We start from the raw sequence: 23,361 nt of genomic DNA on the forward strand, positions 1-23,361 counted from the left end.
TTTGTGCTGTGGCTGGGCCCTCACGCGTCAGCACCAGAGAGGAAGGCGCTTTAGGTACCTGTCCCCTGAGACCACCTCCACGGAGCCCTGTGAGCCGCGGGGCACCCCCCCCCCCATCCCCGCTCGGCCTGTAAGCGCTTCCACGGACAGAGTCCCACCTGCGCCCACAAAAATGCAAGAAGATGCAGGTACCGCAGCCTCCCCAGCGCCTGGCCTGGGGGACAGTCCCTCCTCCCTGGGCCTGAGCCCCGCCTGTGGCTGCTCGGCTCCCAGGGGATCCCGGGGGCTGCCCTCCAGCGCCCTCTGCGGGGGGAACGGGTAGGTTAGTTTTCAAAGAGGAAACGAGATGCTGAGCTTTCCTCCCAGATGCAGGCAGCCCAGGAAGAGCAGGGCTTCCTTTGCCCCCGCCCCTCCCCGCCCCCCCACCCTGGTTGTGGGCTCCATCCCCAGTGGGGGGCGTGTGGGAGGCAGCGGATCCATGATTCTCTCTCCTCACTGATGTTTCTGTCTCTCCCTCTCCCTTCCTCTCAGAAATCAACACAAATATATTTTAAAAAAAGAAAGTGCCAGGGTATTTGGATGTTTTCTCAAATTATAAAAAGTTTTCTTTTGAAGCTAAAACAAGCAAGCAGACCTAGTTCTCCCTGAGGAGGGCGAGAGGCCCGAGAGCGGGAGGGTCCGAGGGGGGGGCTGCGTGTCCGGTTGCCGGGCAGCAGGGGACCTGGAGGGGGAGGGACTCAGAATGTTTGGCGGTCTCCTGGGTAACGGCAGCCCCGCCGGAGCCGGATGGCCCAGGGAGCAGGATGGCTGAGGACTCGGATTCGGAGTGTGAGTGGACTGGCGCTTTGGCTGCTCGGGGAGGTGTGTGATGTTGGGTCGCCCGGGAAGCCCGCGTCTCTGAGCCCCACGTGGGGAATGAGGACCTTCCTGGGGCAGCAGCTCAGCTCTGGGGTCCGGGTTTCGGAGTGGGTCTGCGCATGAGGTGCCAACACAGAAAACCGCCCAGCAACACGCAGAGGACACGGCTTCGGTGTGTGTGTGTGTGTGTGTGTGTGTGTGTGTGTGTCTGTCCTTGGAAGGAAGGGCGTGCGAAGTGAGGGAAGTGCCGCTGGCTTTGAGGTGGAGGGGCCGTGAGTCTGGAGAAGGGCTTCCCCCAGAGCTCAGTCACCCCCACCCGCAGCGGGCGTGGGGCGAGCTGGTCCCACAACAGCAGGAACTGGGCGATGTCAGCAACCGGGAGCCTGGGAGCGCCGCTCCCCCAAAGCCTCCAGAACCCCGCCCGGCCCCCCCATGGCCCGGTGCTGCCTGAGACCCAGCCCGTCCAGGCCGCGGTTCTGACCGGGACCTGCAGCTGCTGCCACGGGCGCCTGTGTGTGGCCCACTGGTCAGACGGCCGTGGGAGCTGTCACTCGGCCTCCTTCCTGGGACCCCCGCTACGTGTTGGGAGAACCCCTGGGTGCTGGCTCAGGCCATTGCTTCTGGCAGAGCTGGTCTGACGAGCGGGTTTAATGCTTTCCTCTCGGTCCCTGCGCTCCTCCTCCGGGAACGGGGCGTCCGTGGGGCCGCTGCGGGCTGCCCGATGGGCCCGGGAGCGAGTGGCATGAGGCCGTCTTCCCTGTGCAGTCCGCCTGCCGTGGGGGCACCGGGCGGCCTCAGCTGTGGACGCGCTGTGGGACGTCAGGAAACTGCTGCGAAGACTCGAGAAAGGCTACCTTCAGGACATCTCCCTCCACACCACGGGCCACCTGAACCCCAACAACCTCTACAGGCCCCCCGAGAAGATCGTCCATCACTGGCGCAATGCCTACCCGCCCACGGCGAGGGGACGCCCGGCGAAGCCGTCAGAGAAGGTGGCCGCGATGAAGGACGCGCTGGCCCATTTCACCATCAACACGGCGCTGCGCCCCAGCGAGGCCCCGGGCGCGCCGCTGTCCCGCTACCTGCACCCCCAGGCACAGGCGCCGCCCTCCGAGGGGGATGCCGCCCCGCGGCCCAGTCGGGGGGCTGGGGGCTCTCCCCCGCAGCGCAGGAGAGAGGAGCTCAGGTGGCCGGAGGTGAAGGTGCTGAAGCTCAAGGCCGCGCGGTCCAGCCGGCAGTGCGTGCTCTCGCCCGCGGGCAGGGACGAGTACTGCTACGTCACCTCCCACCTCGCGGGCCTGACCAAGGCGGACCAGTACGAGAAGTTCCTGCGTTTCCAGAGGAAAGTGCTGGCCACGCAGGACCTCCTGGAGAGCGACTTCACGGGGGCCAAGGCGGCGCTGCGCCTCGAGAAGAAGTTGGAGCAGGTAAGGGGGGGCTGTGGGCACAGGCGCAGGGCACCCGGGTCTCATGCTGAGGGGGACACACCCTCCGACACCTCCGTACAGCCCCAGGCAGAACGTGACAGCCACCCGCTACAGAGAACATCACTGGGATGTAGATGGTGCCAGGCAGGTGAGATGGTGACTGCCAGGCAGGTGAGATGGTGACTGCCAGGCAGGGTGAGATGGTGACTGACAGGCAGGGTGAGATGGTGACTGACAGGCAGGTGAGATGGTGACTGACAGGCAGGTGAGATGGTGACTGCCAGGCAGGGTGAGATGGTGACTGCCAGGCAGGTGAGATGGTGACTGCCAGGCAGGGTGAGATGGTGACTGCCAGGCAGGGTGAGATGGTGACTGACAGGCAGGTGAGATGGTGACTGACAGGCAGGTGAGATGGTGACTGCCAGGCAGGGTGAGATGGTGACTGCCAGGCAGGTGAGATGGTGACTGCCAGGCAGGGTGAGATGGTGACTGACAGGCAGGGTGAGATGGTGACTGACAGGCAGGGTGAGATGGTGACTGACAGGCAGGGTGAGATGGTGACTGACAGGCAGGTGAGATGGTGACTGACAGGCTGAGATGGTGACTGACAGGCAGGTGAGATGGTGACTGACAGGCAGGTGAGATGGTGACTGACAGGCAGGGTGAGATGGTGACTGACAGGCAGGTGAGATGGTGACTGACAGGCAGGTGAGATGGTGACTGACAGGCAGGGTGAGATGGTGACTGCCAGGCAGGTGAGATGGTGACTGACAGGCAGGGTGAGATGGTGACTGACAGGCAGGGTGAGATGGTGACTGACAGGCAGGGTGAGATGGTGACTGACAGGCTGAGATGGTGACTGACAGGCAGGTGAGATGGTGACTGACAGGCAGGTGATATGGTGACTGCCAGGCAGGGTGAGATGGTGACTGCCAGGCAGGTGAGATGGTGACTGACAGGCAGGGTGAGATGGTGACTGACAGGCAGGTGAGATGGTGACTGACAGGCTGAGATGGTGACTGACAGGCAGGTGAGATGGTGACTGATAGGCAGGTGAGATGGTGACTGACAGGCAGGGTGAGATGGTGACTGACAGGCAGGTGAGATGGTGACTGACAGGCAGGGTGAGATGGTGACTGCCAGGCAGGGTGAGATGGTGACTGCCAGGCAGGTGAGATGGTGACTGCCAGGCAGGGTGAGATGGTGACTGCCAGGCAGGGTGAGATGGTGACTGCCAGGCAGGGTGAGATGGTGACTGCCAGGCAGGTGAGATGGTGACTGACAGGCAGGTGAGATGGTGACTGCCAGGCAGGGTGAGATGGTGACTGCCAGGCAGGTGAGATGGTGACTGCCAGGCAGGTGAGATGGTGACTGCCAGGCAGGTGAGATGGTGACTGCCAGGCAGGTGAGATGGTGACTGCCAGGCAGGGTGAGATGGTGACTGCCAGGCAGGTGAGATGGTGACTGACAGGCAGGTGAGATGGTGACTGACAGGCAGGGTGAGATGGTGACTGACAGGCAGGGTGAGATGGTGACTGACAGGCAGGGTGAGATGGTGACTGACAGGCAGGTGAGATGGTGACTGACAGGCAGGTGAGATGGTGACTGACAGGCAGGGTGAGATGGTGACTGACAGGCAGGGTGAGATGGTGACTGACAGGCAGGTGAGATGGTGACTGACAGGCAGGTGAGATGGTGACTGACAGGCAGGGTGAGATGGTGACTGCCAGGCAGGGTGAGATGGTGACTGCCAGGCAGGGTGAGATGGTGACTGCCAGGCAGGTGAGATGGTGACTGCCAGGCAGGGTGAGATGGTGACTGCCAGGCAGGGTGAGATGGTGACTGACAGGCAGGGTGAGATGGTGACTGACAGGCAGGTGAGATGGTGACTGACAGGCAGGGTGAGATGGTGACTCACAGGCAGGGTGAGATGGGGACTGACAGGCAGGGTGAGATGGTGACTGACAGGCAGGCTGAGATGGTGACTGACAGGCAGGGTGAGATGGTGACTGACAGGCAGGTGAGATGGTGACTTCCAGGCAGGGTGAGATGGTGACTGACAGGCAGGGTGAGATGGTGACTGCCAGGCAGGTGAGATGGTGACTGACAGGCAGGGTGAGATGGTGACTGACAGGCAGGTGAGATGGTGACTGCCAGGCAGGGTGAGATGGTGACTGCCAGGGTGAGATGGTGATTGACAGGCAGGGTGAGATGGTGACTGCCAGGCAGGTGAGATGGTGACTGCCAGGCAGGTGAGATGGTGACTGACAGGCAGGGTGAGATGGTGACTGCCAGGCAGGGTGAGATGGTGACTGCCAGGCAGGTGAGATGGTGACTGACAGGCAGGGTGAGATGGTGACTGACAGGCAGGTGAGATGGTGCCAGGCAGGGTGAGATGGTGACTGCCAGGCAGGGTGAGATGGTGACTGACAGGCAGGTGAGATGGTGACTGACAGGCAGGTGAGATGGTGACTGACAGGCAGGTGAGATGGTGACTGACAGGCAGGGTGAGATGGTGACTGACAGGCAGGTGAGATGGTGACTGCCAGGCAGGGTGAGATGGTGACTGCCAGGGTGAGATGGTGATTGACAGGCAGGGTGAGATGGTGACTGCCAGGCAGGTGAGATGGTGACTGCCAGGCAGGTGAGATGGTGACTGACAGGCAGGGTGAGATGGTGACTGCCAGGCAGGGTGAGATGGTGACTGCCAGGCAGGTGAGATGGTGACTGCCAGGCAGGGTGAGATGGTGACTGCCAGGCAGGTGAGATGGTGCCAGGCAGGGTGAGATGGTGACTGCCAGGCAGGGTGAGATGGTGACTGACAGGCAGGTGAGATGGTGACTGACAGGCAGGTGAGATGGTGACTGACAGGCAGGTGAGATGGTGACTGACAGGCAGGGTGAGATGGTGACTGACAGGCAGGTGAGATGGTGACTGCCAGGCAGGGTGAGATGGTGACTGCCAGGCAGGGTGAGATGGTGACTGACAGGCAGGGTGAGATGGTGACTGACAGGCTGAGATGGTGACTGACAGGCAGGGTGAGATGGTGACTGACAGGCTGAGATGGTGATTGACAGGCAGGGTGAGATGGTGACAGGCAGGGTGAGATGGTGACTGACAGGCAGGCTGAGATGGTGACTGACAGGCAGGATGAGACGGTGACAGGCAGGATGAGATGGTGACAGGCAGGATGAGACGGTGACAGGCAGGCTGAGATTGTGACAGGCAGGATGAGATGGTGACAGGCAGGCTGAGATGGTGACAGGCAGGATGAGATGGTGACAGGCAGGGTGAGCAGGTAACTGAAGGTTCTCAGCTCTGGTCAGAGGGCGTCAGGTGCACCGTGGTGTGTCCCTGCCTGATCCTTGAACATGGAAGCTTTCAGTCACCCTCTGATGGAAGCCCCCAGCTCTGACTCCTCAGCGCCAGGCCTGGTCGGGGGTGGGGGGGGCAGGAGGGCCTGAGCGGGTCGGTCAGGGAGGGGAGCAGTAGAGCCTGGTGGGGGGGGTGGGGGGAGCAGGAGGGCCTGAGCGGGATGGTGGGGGGGGCAGGAGGGCCTGGTGGGGGGGTAGGGGGAGCAGGAGGGCCTGAGCGGGATGGTGGGGGGGGGCAGGAGGGCCTGGTGGGGGTGGGGGGGGCAGGAGGGCCTGGTGGGGGGGTGGGGGGGGTGCAGGAGGGCCTGGTGGGGGGGTGGGGAGAGCAGGAGGGCCTGAGCGGGATGGTGGGGGGGGCAGGAGTGCCTGGTGGGGGGGTGGGGGGGGCAGGAGGGCCTGAGCGGGACGGTGGGGGGGTGCAGGAGGGCCTGGTGGGGGGGGTGGGGGGCAGGAGGGCCTGAGCGGGATGGTGGGGGGGGCAGGAGGGCCTGGTGGGGGGGTAGGGGGAGCAGGAGGGCCTGAGCGGGATGGTGGGGGGGGGCAGGAGGGCCTGGTGGGGGTGGGGGGGGGGCAGGAGGGCCTGAGCGGGACGGTGGGGGGGGGGGCAGGAGGGCCTGAGCGGGACGGCCGGGAAGGCGGTGGGAAGGCGGTGGGAAGGCGGTCGGGAGGCGAGCAGAGGGCCTGAGCGCCCCGTCCCCCAGGAGCTCCGGAAGGTGTGCGCGTGCGACCCGCAGGAGCTCCACAGGCTGCAGGTCTTCAGCGAGGCCTTCGAGGACGTGTGCAGCAGCTCCTTGCTGTTCGGCGGCATCTTGAAGGAAGTGAAGGTGAGCAGCACTCGTCCCGCCTCCCGGGGCGCCGCAGCCCCTCCATCTTAACGGCCCTGGAATCAGCGCCCGCCAGCTCCGCCCCGAGCCCTGAGTCTTTCCCTGACGCGTTCCCATCCCATGTGCCTGTGAGCAAGGACATGCGCCCCCTGAGCCCCCTTCGTGCTGCCGGGTAACGTTCCTGGACCCTCTGAGAGGAAGCTTGTTGGGCCCCTGAGGGTGCCCTTGGGGGTGAGTGCGCCCTTGGGGGTGAGTGCGCCCTCGGGGGTGAGTGCGCCCTTGTGGGTGAGTGTGCCCTGGGGGTGAGTGTGCCCTCGGGGGTGAAGCCAAGCTGAGGTTGGGTGGCGCCCACAGCCGCAGTCTTCGGTTCCGAGTGGCACTGAATATCTGCACGCAGCCCAGGGGCGTCCGTGTGGCAGGAGGTGCCGTGTGGACTCCTGTCTGGCAGTTTACGGCACTACCCTGAGGGGATCAAGGGCTCACACTCAGATAGGCTGCCAAGATGCTAAGGCCGTATGCCTTTAACGTGTGTCTTGTTTAGTAGAACGCGGAAATATTTTGTGTTTTTTACAGTGATCGAAACTGACATCCTTAACCTCCATGTTACTTGTGCCTGCAGAACCCCCCACTGTGCCGTTAGCTCAGAGCACATCTCCGCAGCCCCTCTCTCTCCCCGTGTAGGACGAATACGAGCTCTACATGGCCGTCCTGCTGAGCACGCAGCCCACGGAGCAGTACCAGGTACCCCTCACGCCGGGGCCTCGCAGAGCCTGAACTTCCTCATTCGCCAGCAGCAGAAACATCTGGAACCCAAGAAGACCCATTCGTGCCTACATAATCTAAACAATTAAAATATATATATTATTGATTTCAGAGAGCAAGGGAGAGGGAGAGAGAGAAACATCAATGATGAGAGAGAATCGTGGATTAGCTGCCTCCTGCATGCCCCCTCCTGGAGATCAAGCCTGCCTCCCAGGCATGTGCCCAAAATCGAACCCGGGATCCTTCAGTCCTCAGGCCGATGGCCTATCCACTGAGACAACCAGCTAGGGCTGTGCCTACATAATTTAGAATAGCTACACCTTGGACTAGCTGAAGGGCATTATGGGTAAAGAATTCACTTTTCACCTTCTGCTCATGGTGAGGGCCAGGGGTGGGGTGGGGCACACAGCCATCCCCTCTCCCTGGGCACAATGTCTGCTCTCCAGCTGGGCCAGGGCAGCGGCCATGCTTCTGGGACAACCTGATTCACAAGACGGGCCCGGGGCTGGGAGGGAGGGACGGGGTCCTGACGCTGCGTCCGCCCTGCTCTGACGCAGCCTCTGCCCCAGGAACAGGGGGGCAGTGAGGGCCGGGACCTCTGCTGCCCCGGCCTGAAGCCAAGCCTCTGCCACATGGCTTTGGAGGGAACTTCTGACGGCTCCCCTCCTGGGAGAGGCCGTGGCCGTCACGGGAGATGCTGGGGACCGCCAGCAAGCCTGTCACTGCAGGGGTGTGAGGGAGGCCCCTAATGCTGCTGGGACGGGGGATGGGCCTGCCTGGAGCATCCGACCAGCACGTCCTCCCCATGCACACCAGCCGGAAACCCACCATGTAAAACATTTCCTGTAAACTAAAACCTTAAAACAGCGAGAAGTGTGTTTTCTGGGTCTTCACGGACCAGCTGTCCCTGCTCCATGTTTCCCCACGCCCCAGTCCTCCCCACTTACCACTTTCACTGGAATTTAAATATCTGTTAAAAATGGATTTCAGAGAAGAAGGGAGAGGGGGAGATAGAAACATCCATGATGAGAGAGAATCATGGATCGGCTGCCTCTTGCACGCCCCCTATCGGGGATGGACCCTGAGACCCGGGCCTGTGCCCTGACCGGGAATCCAACCAGTGACCTCCTGGTTCCTAGGTCCACGCTCACCCACTGAGCCCCCTGGCCAGGCCGATTTTCACATGAATTGATGTCTGGGCTCAGGACAGCCTGGTTGCACTGGACTAGCCAGACAAGGGACACCCCCTCCTGTGTGTCCCACGCAGACTCTGATGGAGGAGGCCAAAGGGCTGGCGAGGAGCTCGGTGAAGACGGAGGATGTCGCCCGGGCCCGGGAGGAGCTGAGGGCACTCGTGGCGGCCACCAACGCGGCCCTGGAGCACAATGACAGGTGAGGTCACCGCCTCACTCCCTGCTTCTGCTCTCGCCGTTTTCAGTGTTTATGGCCCGTGACACGCGTATGTTACTCTCACCGTTTACAGTGTTTACAGCACGTGACACATGTATGTTACTCTCACCATTTACAATGTTTACAGCACGTGACACACACATGTTACTCTCACCGTTTACAGTGTTTAGTGTGTGACACGGGTATTTACGTCCTTCCTGCATCCCCGGGTGAGGTGCGGCCTTTCCCCGCATGCCCGTCCCCCGCCTCCTCCCACACCACCCCGTGGGCCCAGGACCTCGAAGGCCTGGCCTTGCTCTGGGAGGGGGTGTCGCTGCCGTTCTCGTGTCTCCTCTGGGGATCCCCGAGGACTTCATTTGAGGGTGGGAGCTGCAAAGTCAGCACACCCTTGATGGACGCCCTGATTGTGTCTTTAACCTAAACCATCCCCTTACCCTCTTGGGTACTAGTCTTTCTGGAGGAAATGACTTGTAAACGATTAAAAAAAATTAGGCAAATCTGACACCCCCAGAATATCCTCAAGAAAACAAAACGAGAAACAAAGACAAAAACTCAACAAACTGTAGCTTCCGTGACTGGGAGACCACAGCCTTCGGAAAAGTCAAAATCCCCGAAAACAGAAAGCCAACGTCAGGTGCCGGGAGGTCATGTCGCCATGTCGCCCTCTGCTCAGCTGGGAGAGCCAGGCGGTGGGGGGGTCGGCGCATGGAGCCCTGAGCCTCAGGCTCGCAAACCAGGGCCCGGGAGAGGGGCTGTGCCCAGTGAGGAGGCACGGGGGTGGCTGGAGACCTCCCAGAGCGCCCACCTGTGGGAGAGAAACATCCCGAAATGACAGATAGAGGTGAGAAGCAGGTTAAAGCTCTTGTATTTTATTTTTAGTTGAAATAGAGTGGGGTTTGTCAGCTGTGGTGAGGGGAGGTGAAATCTCATTCCAGCCTCAGGGAGACCTCTCCGTGGCTCTTGACGTGTTTGCCCTAGAATCTAAAATGCTAGGTTTGTGCCTCCCTGCTTTTTAGGCATTCAGGTTGTAAAGTAATACCAGCAAACACTGGTAGATAATTGGTCCCGCTCACCGGCTCCCACGGGGCGGGCTCGCAGTCTGGGCAGCATAGCTCTTCGGTGTCTTCAACGGGACCGACCCCAGCTCTCGCCTACAGACACCTCCTACGACCCTTTTTGTTGCAAAGATTAGTTTTTATTTCTCAATTTTCAAAAGGTCAGAAAGTAGACGAGAGGAGGAAGGCGGGGAGGGGCTCTCACCTGGCGTGTTGTCCCCACTCTCAGGCTCCGGAGCGAGCTGGCGGAGGAGCGGCGGCGGCTGCGATGCGCGCAGGAGAAGGCAGGCAAGTCCCCGATGCTCCCCGCTCGTCCCGCCACCTCTGGGCGCGGAGCTTCCAACCCGGTCCGCTGCCCAGGGCCTCCCGCCCTTCGTTATGTCAGAGGGTATTTTTTTATTTTTTTCAGAGAAATGATCACATTTTACTGATTTTTCCCATCAAGTTCTTTAGAAACACAGTGACTTTAATTTGATTGTAGTGTTTTTTAAAATATCTTTTTATTGATTCCAGAGAGAAATAGAAACATCAATGATGAGAGAATCATGGATCGGCTGCCTCCTGCACAGCTCCTGCTGGGGACCGAGCCCACAACCCGGACATGTGCCCCGACCAGGAGTTGAACTGTGACCTCCTGGTTCCTAGGTCGCCGCTCAGCCCCGGAGCCCGCCGGCCGGGCTGCTGGCAGTGTTTTCGCTGAGGTCCTTTAGACACGGCCCGGTTGCCCCGAGAGCCTCATCAGGGTGCGGACCGCTCTCCCCGCTCCCGGGGGCTGGGCAGCCTGTCAGCTCATGTCCCCAGAAACAGGGAACACGGACCACTGTTTCCTGCTCTCAGGTCTGTGTGGTTTCCCGGGGACTAAGTGGGGACCTTGTGTAGAGAGTCAGGTCAGGTTTTAACGAGACACTGGGAGCGGATCCTGAGGACCCTGACAGTGACATAGACTCGGGGTCTGGCCCAGGAGGATGGCGAGGACCACAGGGTCTCCCCTGCAGACGGGGTCTAATACACGACAGACGCGAGCGCGGCCCGGGAGCCACCACGTGGGGAGGACCTGGGAGGGGCCGCGGCAATGAAGACAGTCCATTCTGGTTTCCAGAATCTTCTCATTCTTAGTCCCGGCTCAAAAAAGTCAGCTTTCCAGACTGCGAGGAGTTTCTAAGGCTGTCCATGCTGGAGACGCCCTCTGCCTAGCCACACACATTCTCCACCTCTTCCCATTGCCAGGACCCCCTCCCAGGGTGCCTCCCTGGTGGCATCATGGGCTGGTCATGGCCCAGTGATATGGCCCAGCAGCATGGCCAAGTGATATGGTCTGGCAGCGTGGCCCGGTGATGTGGTCTGGCCGTGGCCCAGTGACATGGCCAGGCCATGGCCCGATGATGTGACCTGGTAGCATGGCCCGGTGATATGGTCTGGCAGCGTGGCCTGCCGGGGTCCAGCCCCAGCGGGTCCAGGGGTCCCCAAAGGTATGGATGGAGTCGGCAAAGAAGGAAGGACACGGAGACAGCGTTCAGTTGATCAGCAGCCTAGCCAGGATCTCCAGCCAAGTTCTGGTCTGGATCTCCAGAGAGGTTCTGCTTCGGATCTCCAGCGAGGTTCTGTTCTGGATCTCCAGCGAAGTTCTGGTTAGGATCTCCAGCCAGGTTCTGTATCCATGTTCCCTCGCTAGGTTCTCCAGCCAGGTTCTGTCCAGGTTCTCCAGCCAGGTTCAGTCACCAGGTTCTAGTCAGGTTCTCTTGCCAATTTCTGTAGTCAGGTTCAGTCCAGGATCTTTTGCCATGTTCTCTCGCTAGGTTCTGTCTCTAGGTTCTGAGGCCAGTTTCTGTCCAGGATCTTTTGCCATGTTCTCTCCAGCGAAGTTCTTCTGTCTCTAGAGAACGTTCTGTGTAGGTTCTGTGCCTAGGTTCTGTCTCTCTTGGTTCTGTCTTCTAAGCTCTGTGTTCTAAGTTCTGTCTTCTTAGTTCTGTGTCTTGCTGTTCTTACTTCTAAGTTCTGTCTCTTTCTGTCTTGTTACATCTGTATTTATACCAGTTGATTCAATCCTATCAATCTCTATTATAAAGGTTAGGGCGTTTCTTATCTCCATTCCAGGGAGTAAAGATTATGTAGCTTAAGCATGATTGTTCGTAGTTAAAGTGATTAATTATCCGCCTGGCACTTAGTTGAGGGGTTTTATTCCCTCTCTAACTTTAGGGGAAAATCCCTACCTAGGGAAGCAACCTTTCTCAGAGAGGAGACCTTGGTTAAAACAGTGCCAAGAAGGTGAGCAAACATATTAAGAACAGTATGCCATATATGCCAGGTCCCTTGAAACAGCAAGGATGGACCGGCTCCCGGCAGTGGCCCGGTGATGTGGTCTGGCCGTGGCCAGTGATGTGGGCTGGCCATGGCCCGGTGACATGGCCAGGCCATGGCCCGATGATGTGGCCTGGTAGCATGGCCTGGTGATATGGGCTGGCAGCATGCCCAGGCTGTGGCCCGGCAATGTGGCCATGGCCATCCAGGTTCCGAGCTTTGTTATTTCAGCCTCAGGAGCCTCAGCTGTGAGTCTCAGTCGGTGAGTCGGAGCAGGTAGTGCTTCCCCCTCAGGTGATTGAGGAGGAAACGTGACCGACCGCGGGAGGCACAGAGTCTGGGGCAGCGGGATCACTGCCCATTCATCTTCTTTGTGTCCTTGTTTCTTGTGAGGAAAACACACAGTTCTTGGCAAATGGATTACATTTTACAAATATTGATGCATTACATACTTATTAAAATTTACCATAAAATTAGACGCATATTTCACATGATTAAATACTCCAAAGCAGCTCTGTGAGGTTTCTTGCTCATTAACCTTCACTGTTTACACCGATTCCGTCCGATGCCCTTTCCCTCCATGTGTGTTACACGCCGCTCAGTGCCTCACATGGGGACCACGGCTCTCTCTGGGCCGTGGACGGTGTCCTCACAGACCTGCCTGCACCGAGCTCTGAGCAGACTCGCCCTCGAGGTTCCAGCCAGAGTCCCTGGTCTTCCTGCTCCTCGTCCTTCCCAGGGCAATGCCTCACCTGCTGTCTGTCTGTCTGTCTGTCTCCCCAGGGCAATGCCTCACCTGCTGTCTGTCTGTCTGTCTGTCTGTCTCCCCAGGGCAATGCCTCACCAGCTGTCTGTCTGTCTCCCCAGGGCAATGCCTCACCTGCTCTCTGTCTGTCTGTCTGTCTGTCTGTCTCCCCAGGGCAATGCCTCACCTGCTCTCTGTCTGTCTGTCTGTCTCCCCAGGGCAATGCCTCACCTGCTCTCTGTCTGTCTGTCTGTCTGTCTTCCCAGGGGCAGTTGTTTCTCTCCGACTGAAAAGCCCTCCACTGATTTCTTCACGCAGGTTCTATGCCTTCAGATGGGCCTCCCCCTTTCCCAGCATCACCTCTCGATGTTACGCCCTGGTGCTCAGCCCCCACCCCATGGGGTAACCTGTTAAGTGAAAGTGCCGGATCCTGCTCCTCCGGCCCCCCACCCCCTCGCTTGTTTAACTCCTGTCTGTCGAGTCTCAATGTAGTCCCACTCCTCCGGCTACGTCGCCCTGTGTTTTCCCGGTTTGGTCTTAGCTGCTCACAGTGGCCACCCGAGAAACACTTACTGGTACATGAAGGGGTTAAAAGATGACACCCCATCCCTCAATCCCATCATTTTTGTTGGCGTGCTTGGAGTTTGGGCTACATTATATTTTATAGCTATAACAGATTAGCGATGTAAGACATAATGTTGTTAATAATGCATAACATTATCACTGAGGGCTATGATATTGAACACAGTAATGCTTTGCTTTTAAAAAATACCTCCAGAATCTTCTGAGAAACACGTGAGCAAGGAGGAGGAGCACCTCACGCTGTCCGACCAGGTGGAGAGGAAGAGATGCGAAGTACTCCAGAAGCTGGACGAGATCCAAGCTCTGGAGCGAGAAATGAAAACCACCCTGGTGCACACGAGGGTTTTACAAATCACCGAGAGCAGGGTCAAGAGCATCGAGGTATGCGATTTCCGTGTTGGCATTGTTCCTTCTCTTGGCGACCATTGCAACCACGTGAAGTGATCTCATTTGCAACAGGATAAACAATTACATAAAATTTGGTGCAAATATATTTTTATTTCAAAACTAGAGGCCTGGTGCACAAATTCATGCACAGGTGGGGTCCAGCTGGCCTTGCCCCGAATCAGGGCCAATCGGGGCTGGGCTGGCGGGGAGAGGGGCTGAAGGAGGTTGGCCAGCCGGCCCTGCCCCAGATAGGGGTGGGGGGGGTGATCAGGGATGAGGCCGGCCAGGAGGAGGGGCCGCGGAAGGTTGGCCAGCCATCCCCGTCCCCCACAGTGCACTTCATAGCGACTGGTCATTCCGGTCGTCCTGGCCGTTCCGGTCGTCCTGGTTGTCCTGGTTGTTCCGGCCGCTTAAGGTTTCGCATGTATAGACATTTGTAGCCAATGATGAAGACATGCTTAGAATAATTAAGAGATCTAAACAAACAAAACAAAATGAAGGTGATAAACAGTTCTGCAGAGTTCGGTTAAGGGTCAGATCTCTTTCAGGTCCGTTGAAAAGTTTAGTGTTTTGTATAGAAAATTCTTGTTATAGAATGAACGGTCATCATTTAGTGTCCAGTGTGTCCTAAGTAGCTTAAGTGCGGCTCAGAGCGGTCAGGTGACCCGCCCACTAAGGAACCGTGTAGAGGTGACAAAGTTGGGTTCAAGCTTAATTCTGTTGGGGCTCCAGCCCCTGTAATTTCTGCTGCGACATGTTGGCCTCAGCGTTAGACTTGGAGTTAGCTGTGCGGTTCGGCTGGCAGAGGGGACTGAGTGAGTGAGGACCATTGAAAGGAGAGTCTACTGGGTTAAAAGCAGTTTTTGACAATGATTGTATCAACTTTGTTGAACAACAATATATTGTACATCATAGTCTGTTTTAAAATGCTGTGGTGCCTGTGTTATCTCCTCACTTTTATTTGAGCAGAATCTGACTCAATTTAACCTCTAGTTACGGAGTTTATCATTGACACGGGATTATTCTTTCTTATTGTGGTTACATGGTTACATATATTTTGCCAGCACCACTTTTTCTTCCTTTTCAGCAGAATTATAAAGTATATGGGAAGGTGGTAGTGGTCCAGACTTGCTTTGATGTCTCTTTCTCTCTTAAAATCATATGTTCAGACTTCCTTCTGTGTTTTCCTTTAGAATCTTCTCTCTCTCTCTCTCTCTTTTTTTTTTTTTTTAAAAAAACAACAACAACTAAATAATGTCTTGAGAACAGACACTAATTTATAGTTGAATTTTTAAACTGAAAATAATAAAGAGTTATATTATAGCTTTACATATTATGAACATGATGCCAAAGTCATATAAACTTTCCTTTCATAATTACCATCTCTTTAAGTGGGTTGAATCAATGAAATAGAAGACGCCCTATAATGTTTCCATATCATGAACTTATATTAGTTTCTTTATTACTCATACTTGGCTCCTAAATTCAAATAATACATCGTTTCTAACCCAATGAAAAATAACTGAATGGATCAGCGATGAACAATGCACCAGATACAGCTGCGAACATTTAAAAATGCATTTCATTTAATGTCAGCAGCCTGTAGAGACAGTAAGCGATAGCTACTGCTATCGCCTTCTTTCCCGGCGAGGAAACCAGGGCACAGACACGCTGTGTAACTTGATTCGAGGCACAGGGAGCAGGGAGTAGTGTGAGGATTTAAACGCAGCCCAAGGTCTTAATTATATACCGTGCAGCCTCGCTGATGTAATTGCCAATCCTTTTCAAGTTGGATATCTGAAAGAGCAAGTCTTTACAACCCCTGCTCGTCATTATTTGTTCACAATGATGTTGGATATTTTAATTCATAGGGTTAACTACATTTTTAAGTCTCAATAATAGTCCTCTTGGCATTTTGACTGTGTTTCCAATGAATTTAAAAATTCATTAGAGGCCCGGGGCATTAGTTCGTGCACCAGTGGGGTCCCTCAGCCTGGCCTGCGGGATCGGGCTGAAACCAGCTCTCTGACATCCCCCAAGGGGTCCCGGATTGTGAGAGGGCTCAGGCCAGGCCAAGGGACCCCACTGGTGCACGATCGGGACCGGGGAGGGACACGGGCGGTCGGCCAGGGCATGTCCAGCCCCTCTTCCTCAGTCCCAATCGGCTGGACCCCAGCAGCAAGCTAACCTACTGGTCGGAGCATCTGCCTCCTGGTGGTCAGTGCACATCATAGTGACTGGTTGACTGGTCAACTGATTGCCCCCTGGTGGTCAGTGCACGTCATAGCGAGCAGTTGAGCGGCCTTAGCCTATCATTAGCATATTATGCTTTGATTGGTTGAACGGGTGACCAGACAACTGGACACTTAGTGTGTTAGGCTTTTATTATATAGGATTTGGGGCCAAGTGGCAGCTTTATAATGTTAACATTCCCGTCAAGGATCATTTTATGTTAATTTAATTTTCTGCATTGCTTTTAAATATTTTTGTTATGTTTATTTTTGTGACTTTATTGCATCTGTTACTATTGTGTATGAAAACTTTAACAACTGTTACATTACAGTTTATAATCAGTTATTTCTAGTATATATGTGACTTGTTGATATTTGTGTTTTTATATTGTATCCTGTCACCTTAACAAATTATATTATTAGTTCTGAAAAGTGAGAGAATCTTCTATTCTGAAATTTCCCTAAAATTCTCTGGTCTTTTCTAACACCGATCTCCACCTCTTCTAGATTATTACCCAGGGACCAGGATCTGTCTGTCTGTCTTCATATCCTCAGTCATGCTTTTTCATGCATCTGTTTTAAGTGGTGTGCAATTCGTATTTTTGAAATCAGAATAACAGCCTAATACATTTTGTTCCATAAATGGGGAAACTATGTAATAAATATTATTAACCAGGTATCTTTCTCTTATAATCATTTTCCCCTACAGACTGAAACTATAAAGTTGGAAAGAGCAAATATTATTTTAAAGAAGAAAATAGATGTAAGTTTTTGTGAATCAGTGCTTTTCAATAGAACCATTTTTTCTCTAGTGCCTTCTTGTACTATGTCAAAAATCAAATTAGAATACATGCATTAGCTTTCTAAATGATAACTTTCTGTAATGCTAGGAATAGCTGGCTATGTAGATATTAGCTCAAAATTAGAGAGGTGTAAGCTAATGTATTAAACAATATTTCTAAATAGTTGAATGTGTCTGTCAGAATTTACTATTTCTCTAACCCTTCCGCACATAATAATTACTTTTAATGAGCTGATTTGGTTACAGGAAATATAATGGACTGGCACCTCAAACAACTTTCAGGATACCCTTCCAAAATGCCTGCTAACAATTTTCTGCTTAATAGATGATAACTCTGTTTCTATCGTGTATGCATCTCTCTCTGTATTACACACAGTAGGAAGTAGAATGTTATGCCCGATTCTAGAAGTGGCATCTGTTTGGATGCATTCTCGTTGCCGGCATACATGACCAGGTGGCTTTTAATTCTTGGCAGACCGCCGAACACCAGGTGAAGCAGTCCCTGGGGAAGAGTGACCTGAGTGGGGAGGAGCAGCGGTAAGTCCTGACGCTGTGAAAAGCACTGGCACAGTCGCATGTTCTCAAACCGCGTGTTTAAAATTAGATGAGACCAGTACTTGTGAAGTATTTACATTCATGCGTCTTAACTTTCAATAGAAATGTTACACTCCCTCCTATGCTTAGCAATGATTAGCCCAAGTTTTAATCAATCTGTCTCTCTCTCTCTCTCTCTCTCTCTCTCTCTCTCTCTCCTCTATCTCTATCTATCTATCTATCATCTATCTATCTATCTATCTATCTATCTATCTATCTATCTATCTACCTACTTACCTACCTGTCTATCTGTCTATATCTATCAATCATCTATCACCTATCTATCACATCTCTCTCTCTCTCTCTCTCTCTCTCTCTCTCTCTCTCTCTCTCATCTCTATCTATCTATCATCTATGTAAAAATAAATACTTTGAAAAGAGCTGAAGAGCCAAGGGTTGATTGTCATGGGCAGGGATCAGGAAGCTGGGGGACTTGTGGCTATGGGTGGATTTTCCCTCCTCAAATCATGTGGTGTTTATTGATATTAAATCTTCGAAAAACTCTATACATGCAGTACTCTAAGGCAGTGGTTCTCAACCTGTGGGCCGCGACCCCTTTGGGGATCGAACGACCCTTTCACAGGGGTCGCCTAAGACCATCGGAAAACACATATATAATTACATATTGTTTTTGTGGTGAATCACTATGCTTTAATGATGTTCAATTTGTAACAAGGAAATTGGGGGTCACCACAACATGAGGAACTGTATTAAAGGGCCGTGACATTAGGAAGGTTGAGAACCACTGCTCTAAAGCTTTTAATTGAAAAATAAAATGGCTGGTTTATATTATCTGTCACATAAGTTGAGACTTTATATAGTTAAAGTTCTTAGAGTTTGTAATACGGTTCACATCTTACAATTTGGCAAGGCTGGGAGCAACAGAAAACCATTGATGACTTAGATATGAAAGGGCATGTTTGTATCAACAGTCAAAAGGCAACTCGGATGTGGGCTGGGTTCAGTGATATCAAACACTGCGTTCTTCTATCTTTCTTCCGCGTTTTCCTCAAGTATAGTTCTCCTCAGAGCCTCTCTGATGGCTGCTCAGGCACTGGGTCCACGTGCCCTGGAGGAAGGAGGGAGAGGAAGGGCAATGGCAAAAAGCTTCTCAGCATGAGGCTTGTTTCACAAGGAAGAAAAGCCCTTCCCGGCGTCTTCTACACGTGTCTCATTGGTCAGCACCGCGTCCCAAGACCACCCTTGGCTGCAAAGGGGTCCAGAAAATAGAACATTTCACTCCCAGTTCACGGGGTAGAGAAAGTCACGGGGAAAAGGTGCTAGAGCAGGTGCTGAGTGAGCCACACAGGCGGACCCTGGTTTTGCCACATGGTAGGTGCCCTCAAAGGAGAAGGGAGGTATAGAAATGCAAATACAGAGCTGGGCCAGCTCCTGCCATAGCCTCGCAAGGAGAACAAATGGGTCTAAAGTGGAAATGCCGTCTGCTCGGCCGCCACCCTCTCCTGATCCATCGTGTGGAGGATCTTTGCTGGCTCTAGGCCAAAGCTCTGCCGGGAACATTCTCTGAAATGAAAAGGGAGCGTTGCAAAGACTCAGTTCGTGTGTTTGAGTAAACGTATCCCAAAATAGATGCTTATGGTGAAATTTTCTTTTACGCTTAATGTCCTTTTGCTAATCTAAGATATTTATTTCTTATGTATTTTAAGGAACCTTTGGGAATTTATTAAAGAATATGTGAGACCGAAAGAAACAGATAACGACTGAAGTGGCTGAACTAAATGCTCTATGAGCACCCAGAGTGCCGTGCACACTGAGGATGTTTGCATATGTATAAGTTAATGAAGATACATCTCGTTTTGTCGCTTTTAATTTCCAATAAAATTAACGTGGTGCATGTCTCTTACTCAAGATACTGAAATAAATACATGTGTGCATGTGATCAGTTTTACTTTTGTAAACATATTTACAGCACTAGTTCTTAGAGTATTTTTTGCCTTCATTGGATGGGAAAATATATTCAGTTATTCGATGGGAAGAAGATATCCAGTACTGTTGCAATAGAGATAAATGTAAGCTTATGTCTAGGCATTTAATAACACGAAGTCCTCTGGTTAATAGCCATTTGGTTAAATAATCTTTGCTGATTGCCACCGGCATAATAATGCTCCACAAACGTGACACCACCAGCACGGAGCTTTGCACTGCGGTCTGAGTCGATGGGGAATTTCCTGACGACACTGCGACAACCCGGACAAGGTAACATTGGCCCCTGGATGAAGTGACCCCCCAAACCATGGCTTTCCGATTTCTTTAAAGAAAAAAAAAAGAACTTCTAAGGATACAGGAAGCTCAATCTACTCTGCCCCTGCCTGGATTCTCCTGCCATAAAGTCCACCATCAGAGTAACTTTTCTCTATTTCTTACTGATCCATGAAGTACTGAAATACATTTAAAAAGAAGAGATTCAATGAAGCATATTGCACATATCGTTCTGTCCTGTCATTGAGGCCACTAGGAAACCTGGAAATGTTTGCCGTGAAGTCCCTGTCGGAAAATGCTGCAGGGTCAACATTACAATTGTCATCCGTTGGGAAGGTAGGAACGTATTTATTTTCAGGGACAAGACTTTCGGCTGAAAGATGGGAATCTGCACTAGGAGAGTCCTAGAGAACTTGTATTCTAGGCTTTCCTCCTTCCCTGGTGAAATTACAGGTGCGAAGAACCTCACGCCTGGCCAATGGCTTTCCACTCTGACCAGCTGCTGGAGGTTATGCTTCAGAGAAGAAGGTGATCCGTCTCAGCATGAGTTCGCAATGTAAATAGACCCAGGAATGACAGGAATCTCAAAAGAGCTGAAAGGATATTGTAAATATGCTCATGGAATGGAAGAAAGCACAAATACACGGAGGAAGAAGATAAAACACTAAAGGACCCAGTGTTACCTCTACATTTAAAAAACACCATCTCAGTGGATGGAATGACAGCATTGCGGAGAAACGCACGCACCAGTGAACTCGAAGACATAGCAGTAGAAATATTCAACCTGAAGCACAAAGAGAAAAAAGGTTGGAAAATTTAATAGAACCCCAATGACATGAGAAAATTCAAGTAATCTAACACACATGGAATTGGAGTGCCAGAAGAAATAATGGAAGAAAGGATATTTATTGAGGACGTAATGGTGAAACAATCATCAAATTTGATGAAAACTACAAACACATATTTAAGGGGGTAGGAAAAAACTCAAGAAAGATTAGAAAAGGCACATCATAATGAAATTGCTTAAAATAAGTTATGGAAAGAAAATCTAGTAAAAAGCTATAAGAAAAAAGACATATGAACAGTCACCAAAACAAGTAATATTACAGACTTATCAATAGAAGTTATGTGAGGCAGAAGACAATGGGCACTCTTAAAATGCTGACAATGCTGTGGGGGGGGGGGGCGAGGGGGGGAGGGCCCAAAAAACAAAAACACTGCCAATCTAGTATCTACATAAAGTAAAAATATTTTTGGAAACATTATGTTCATACAAAAATAGCTGAGGATACTAGTTGTCTGATGAGCTGAACTACAAGAAATGTTGAAGGAAACATTTAGGACAAAGGAAGTGACACCATATTAAAATTTGGATCTACTCAGAAGAACAGAGAACACTGGAAATAGTAAAGGTTTTTGTAAATAAGAAAGAGCATTGTTTTTTAATTTATTTTAAAATTATTGATTTTAAAAGCATAAATAAATACAGACAATGCACATGGAGTTGATAGCATATGCAAAATTCAAAGAAACAAGGGCACAAAGATAGAGGGGGAAATGGAAGTATACTGCTTTAAGGTGTTTACACTGAGAGTGAAATGGTGTGAGAGATGTTGACGGTAGACCATGATTATATCAAGAGACATATTATAAACTCTAGAGCAACCACGAGAAATGTACTAAAACATAAAGGGAAAAGTGTGGATCTTTGAGAAAATATGCAAAAGCGCAAAACAGGGTCAAGAGACACACGGGACAATGAATACACGTGGCATTTCTGTATGATGCAGTGCTCTCAACATTGAGGAGGGTTTGTGACATGGATAAAGCTCAAGAGCATTACCTTCAATGAAAGAAGTCAGGAAACAAAGAAAAAATACTGTCTGGTTCAATTTATTGAAAATCCTGGGACAGGCCTCACATGGAAGCAAGCAGTTGGGTGTGTAGGGCTGCCAGGGGGTGGTGGTTTGGCCAAAAAGTCATGAGGGATATTTTGGGGGTGATGGAAATTTGTATATGTTGGGGTGATAGTAACATTTCGTCTACGTGGGTCAAAACTCATTGAACTGTAAACTCGAAATACGTGACTCAGTAAGTTTGTTTAGCAAAATGCTCCTCATGAGTTTTGACTGAGAGTTTCAAACGTGTTCCATAAACACTGGGGTGGTCAAAGTTGGGCCAAGGTGATGCCCCGCCATCTTCTCTCCTAGTTCAGCTTTCCGGAACATTCCCTTTGAAATCGGGCTCTGTGCGTCCATTTGGAACAGGGCGTTGTTTGTTGTGTTAGCCACAAGGTGGCAGAGCAGCCCGTTCTGTCACAGTTTAGCACCTGGAGGCAGCATTACCTTCAGAACATTGTTCCTGAGGGTGAGTGCTGACCTCGGCTGGCACAGTCCTCTGGGGGCAGCTGTGGGCGGGCTGTGGTTCAGCCAGCCCGCCCCGCCCGCATGAAACGCCTGCACAGAGACCTCCTGCTGCAGGTAAATTTCATTCACCTCAAATGCTAAGTGAGTCACTCAGGGACGTCAACGTGGGGACAGGCGACCGTCCTGGCCGGGCAGCACGTAGTGGGCACTTTGCTTGGTTATAAGCCAACAGCTCTGAGATGCGTGGGGTCAGCATCTGGTTCAGCTTACACTGAGCTGCCGTGACAGGTCCCCAGCAGCAGCCACGGAGCTGCGTTCCGGTGGGAACAGGGCGGGCTGTCCCCCAGGCTTGCAGGTGCCAGCCCCTGCGGGGGAGGGGGCAGCTGGGGGAGGGAAGAGGCAACGGGGGAGGAGGGCGCAGCAGGAAGAGGGGATGCGGAGGGGGCTACAGCGGTGCCTTCCCCCCTGTCTGGCACGGGAATGACTCTGTCTCCTCTTGGGCCAGGTCCTGCTGACCCCTCCCCGGAAATGGGTTCCTTGGCGCAGTCAGTCCCCGCAGCCCGTGGGGAGAGGGATGAGATGTTGAACCGGAAAAGCACAGCAGCGAGCGCGGCCTCGGGCAACAGCAGTGAAACGCCCCGCGCTGCCCCGGGGGTGGCTGTGGGTGTCAGACTCCCAGCTGCCATCCTGGGAGCAGCTTTCACAGTCAACTAAGAAGTTATTCTTTTTTAAAATATATTTTTATTGATGTCAGAGAGGAAGGGAGAGGGAGAGAGAAACATCCATGATGAGAGAGAGTCACGGATCGGCTGCCTCCTGCACGCCCCTCACTGGGGACCGAGCCCGCAGCCCGGGCCTGTGCCCTGACCGGGAATCACACCCTGACCTCCTGGTTCATAGGTCGACGCTTACCCACTGAGCCACGCCGGGCAAGAAGTTCCTCGTTATGTCACCTTAAGTCGGAGAGGTTTGAACAACCAGAAACTTCTCAAAGCGTCACCCCCGTGGCCGTAGGAATCGTCTTCAGAGGGTGTTTCCTCCGGGAAGCGTCCCGGCTCATCAAGGGCCACGGTTTGCTAATGTGTGAGCCACAGCGAAGTGACCTGGACGCAGGAAAGCCGGTGACTGTCCTGAGAGGCTGGGCGTCAGGATGGTGCGGGGGCCGACGGGGCCCTTCCGCAGCTGACATGTGTGTCTCTTCTGTGCGGAGACCACGCGGTCCTCGTGCTGTCGGCGTCCCCGTGTGTGACCAGGAGGGTCTCCTGGAGGCCCGGGAGGCACAGTCGCTGCTGCCGGGAAGGTGAGCAGCCGCTACTGTTTTTGAGGATTTCGAGGGAAAGAGCCCACCTCTGGGAAGGGTGGGCGGAGAGGAAGGGAGGCGGGATGGCTCTGGGAGGTGAGGACATCCAGTCCCGACCTTCCTCCG

The 23,361-nt window shown here is 53.2% G+C and overlaps 1 protein-coding gene across 1 annotated transcript; it reads left to right on the plus strand.

The window, feature by feature from the left end:
* The first annotated feature begins 803 nt into the window (after positions 1–803).
* C6H6orf118 (chromosome 6 C6orf118 homolog) lies at positions 804–19,135 on the plus strand. Its single transcript, XM_059699578.1, has 10 exons — positions 804–828; positions 1,624–2,285; positions 6,361–6,483; positions 7,165–7,224; positions 8,513–8,637; positions 9,940–9,998; positions 13,532–13,716; positions 16,663–16,716; positions 17,231–17,292; positions 19,017–19,135. Exons 1-10 carry the CDS (start codon positions 804–806, stop codon positions 19,072–19,074), a joined length of 1,413 nt encoding a protein of 470 aa, XP_059555561.1. The 3' UTR covers positions 19,075–19,135.
* Positions 19,136–23,361: the final 4,226 nt, after the last annotated feature.

Source organism: Myotis daubentonii, chromosome 6 (genome assembly GCF_963259705.1).
Source record: "Myotis daubentonii chromosome 6, mMyoDau2.1, whole genome shotgun sequence".
Classification (NCBI taxonomy): Eukaryota; Metazoa; Chordata; class Mammalia; order Chiroptera; family Vespertilionidae; genus Myotis; species Myotis daubentonii.

What these genes read in the sequence shown, in the direction of transcription:
- C6H6orf118 (XM_059699578.1), top strand. Translation starts at nt 804, where the DNA reads ATGGCTGAGGACTCGGATTCGGAGT. An exon ending in GCATCTTGAAGGAAGTGAAG is followed by an intron (nt 6,484 to 7,164) that starts GTGAGCAGCACT and finishes CTCCCCGTGTAG; the next exon opens with GACGAATACGAGCTCTACAT. An exon ending in GCCCTGGAGCACAATGACAG is followed by an intron (nt 8,638 to 9,939) that starts GTGAGGTCACCG and finishes CCCCACTCTCAG; the next exon opens with GCTCCGGAGCGAGCTGGCGG.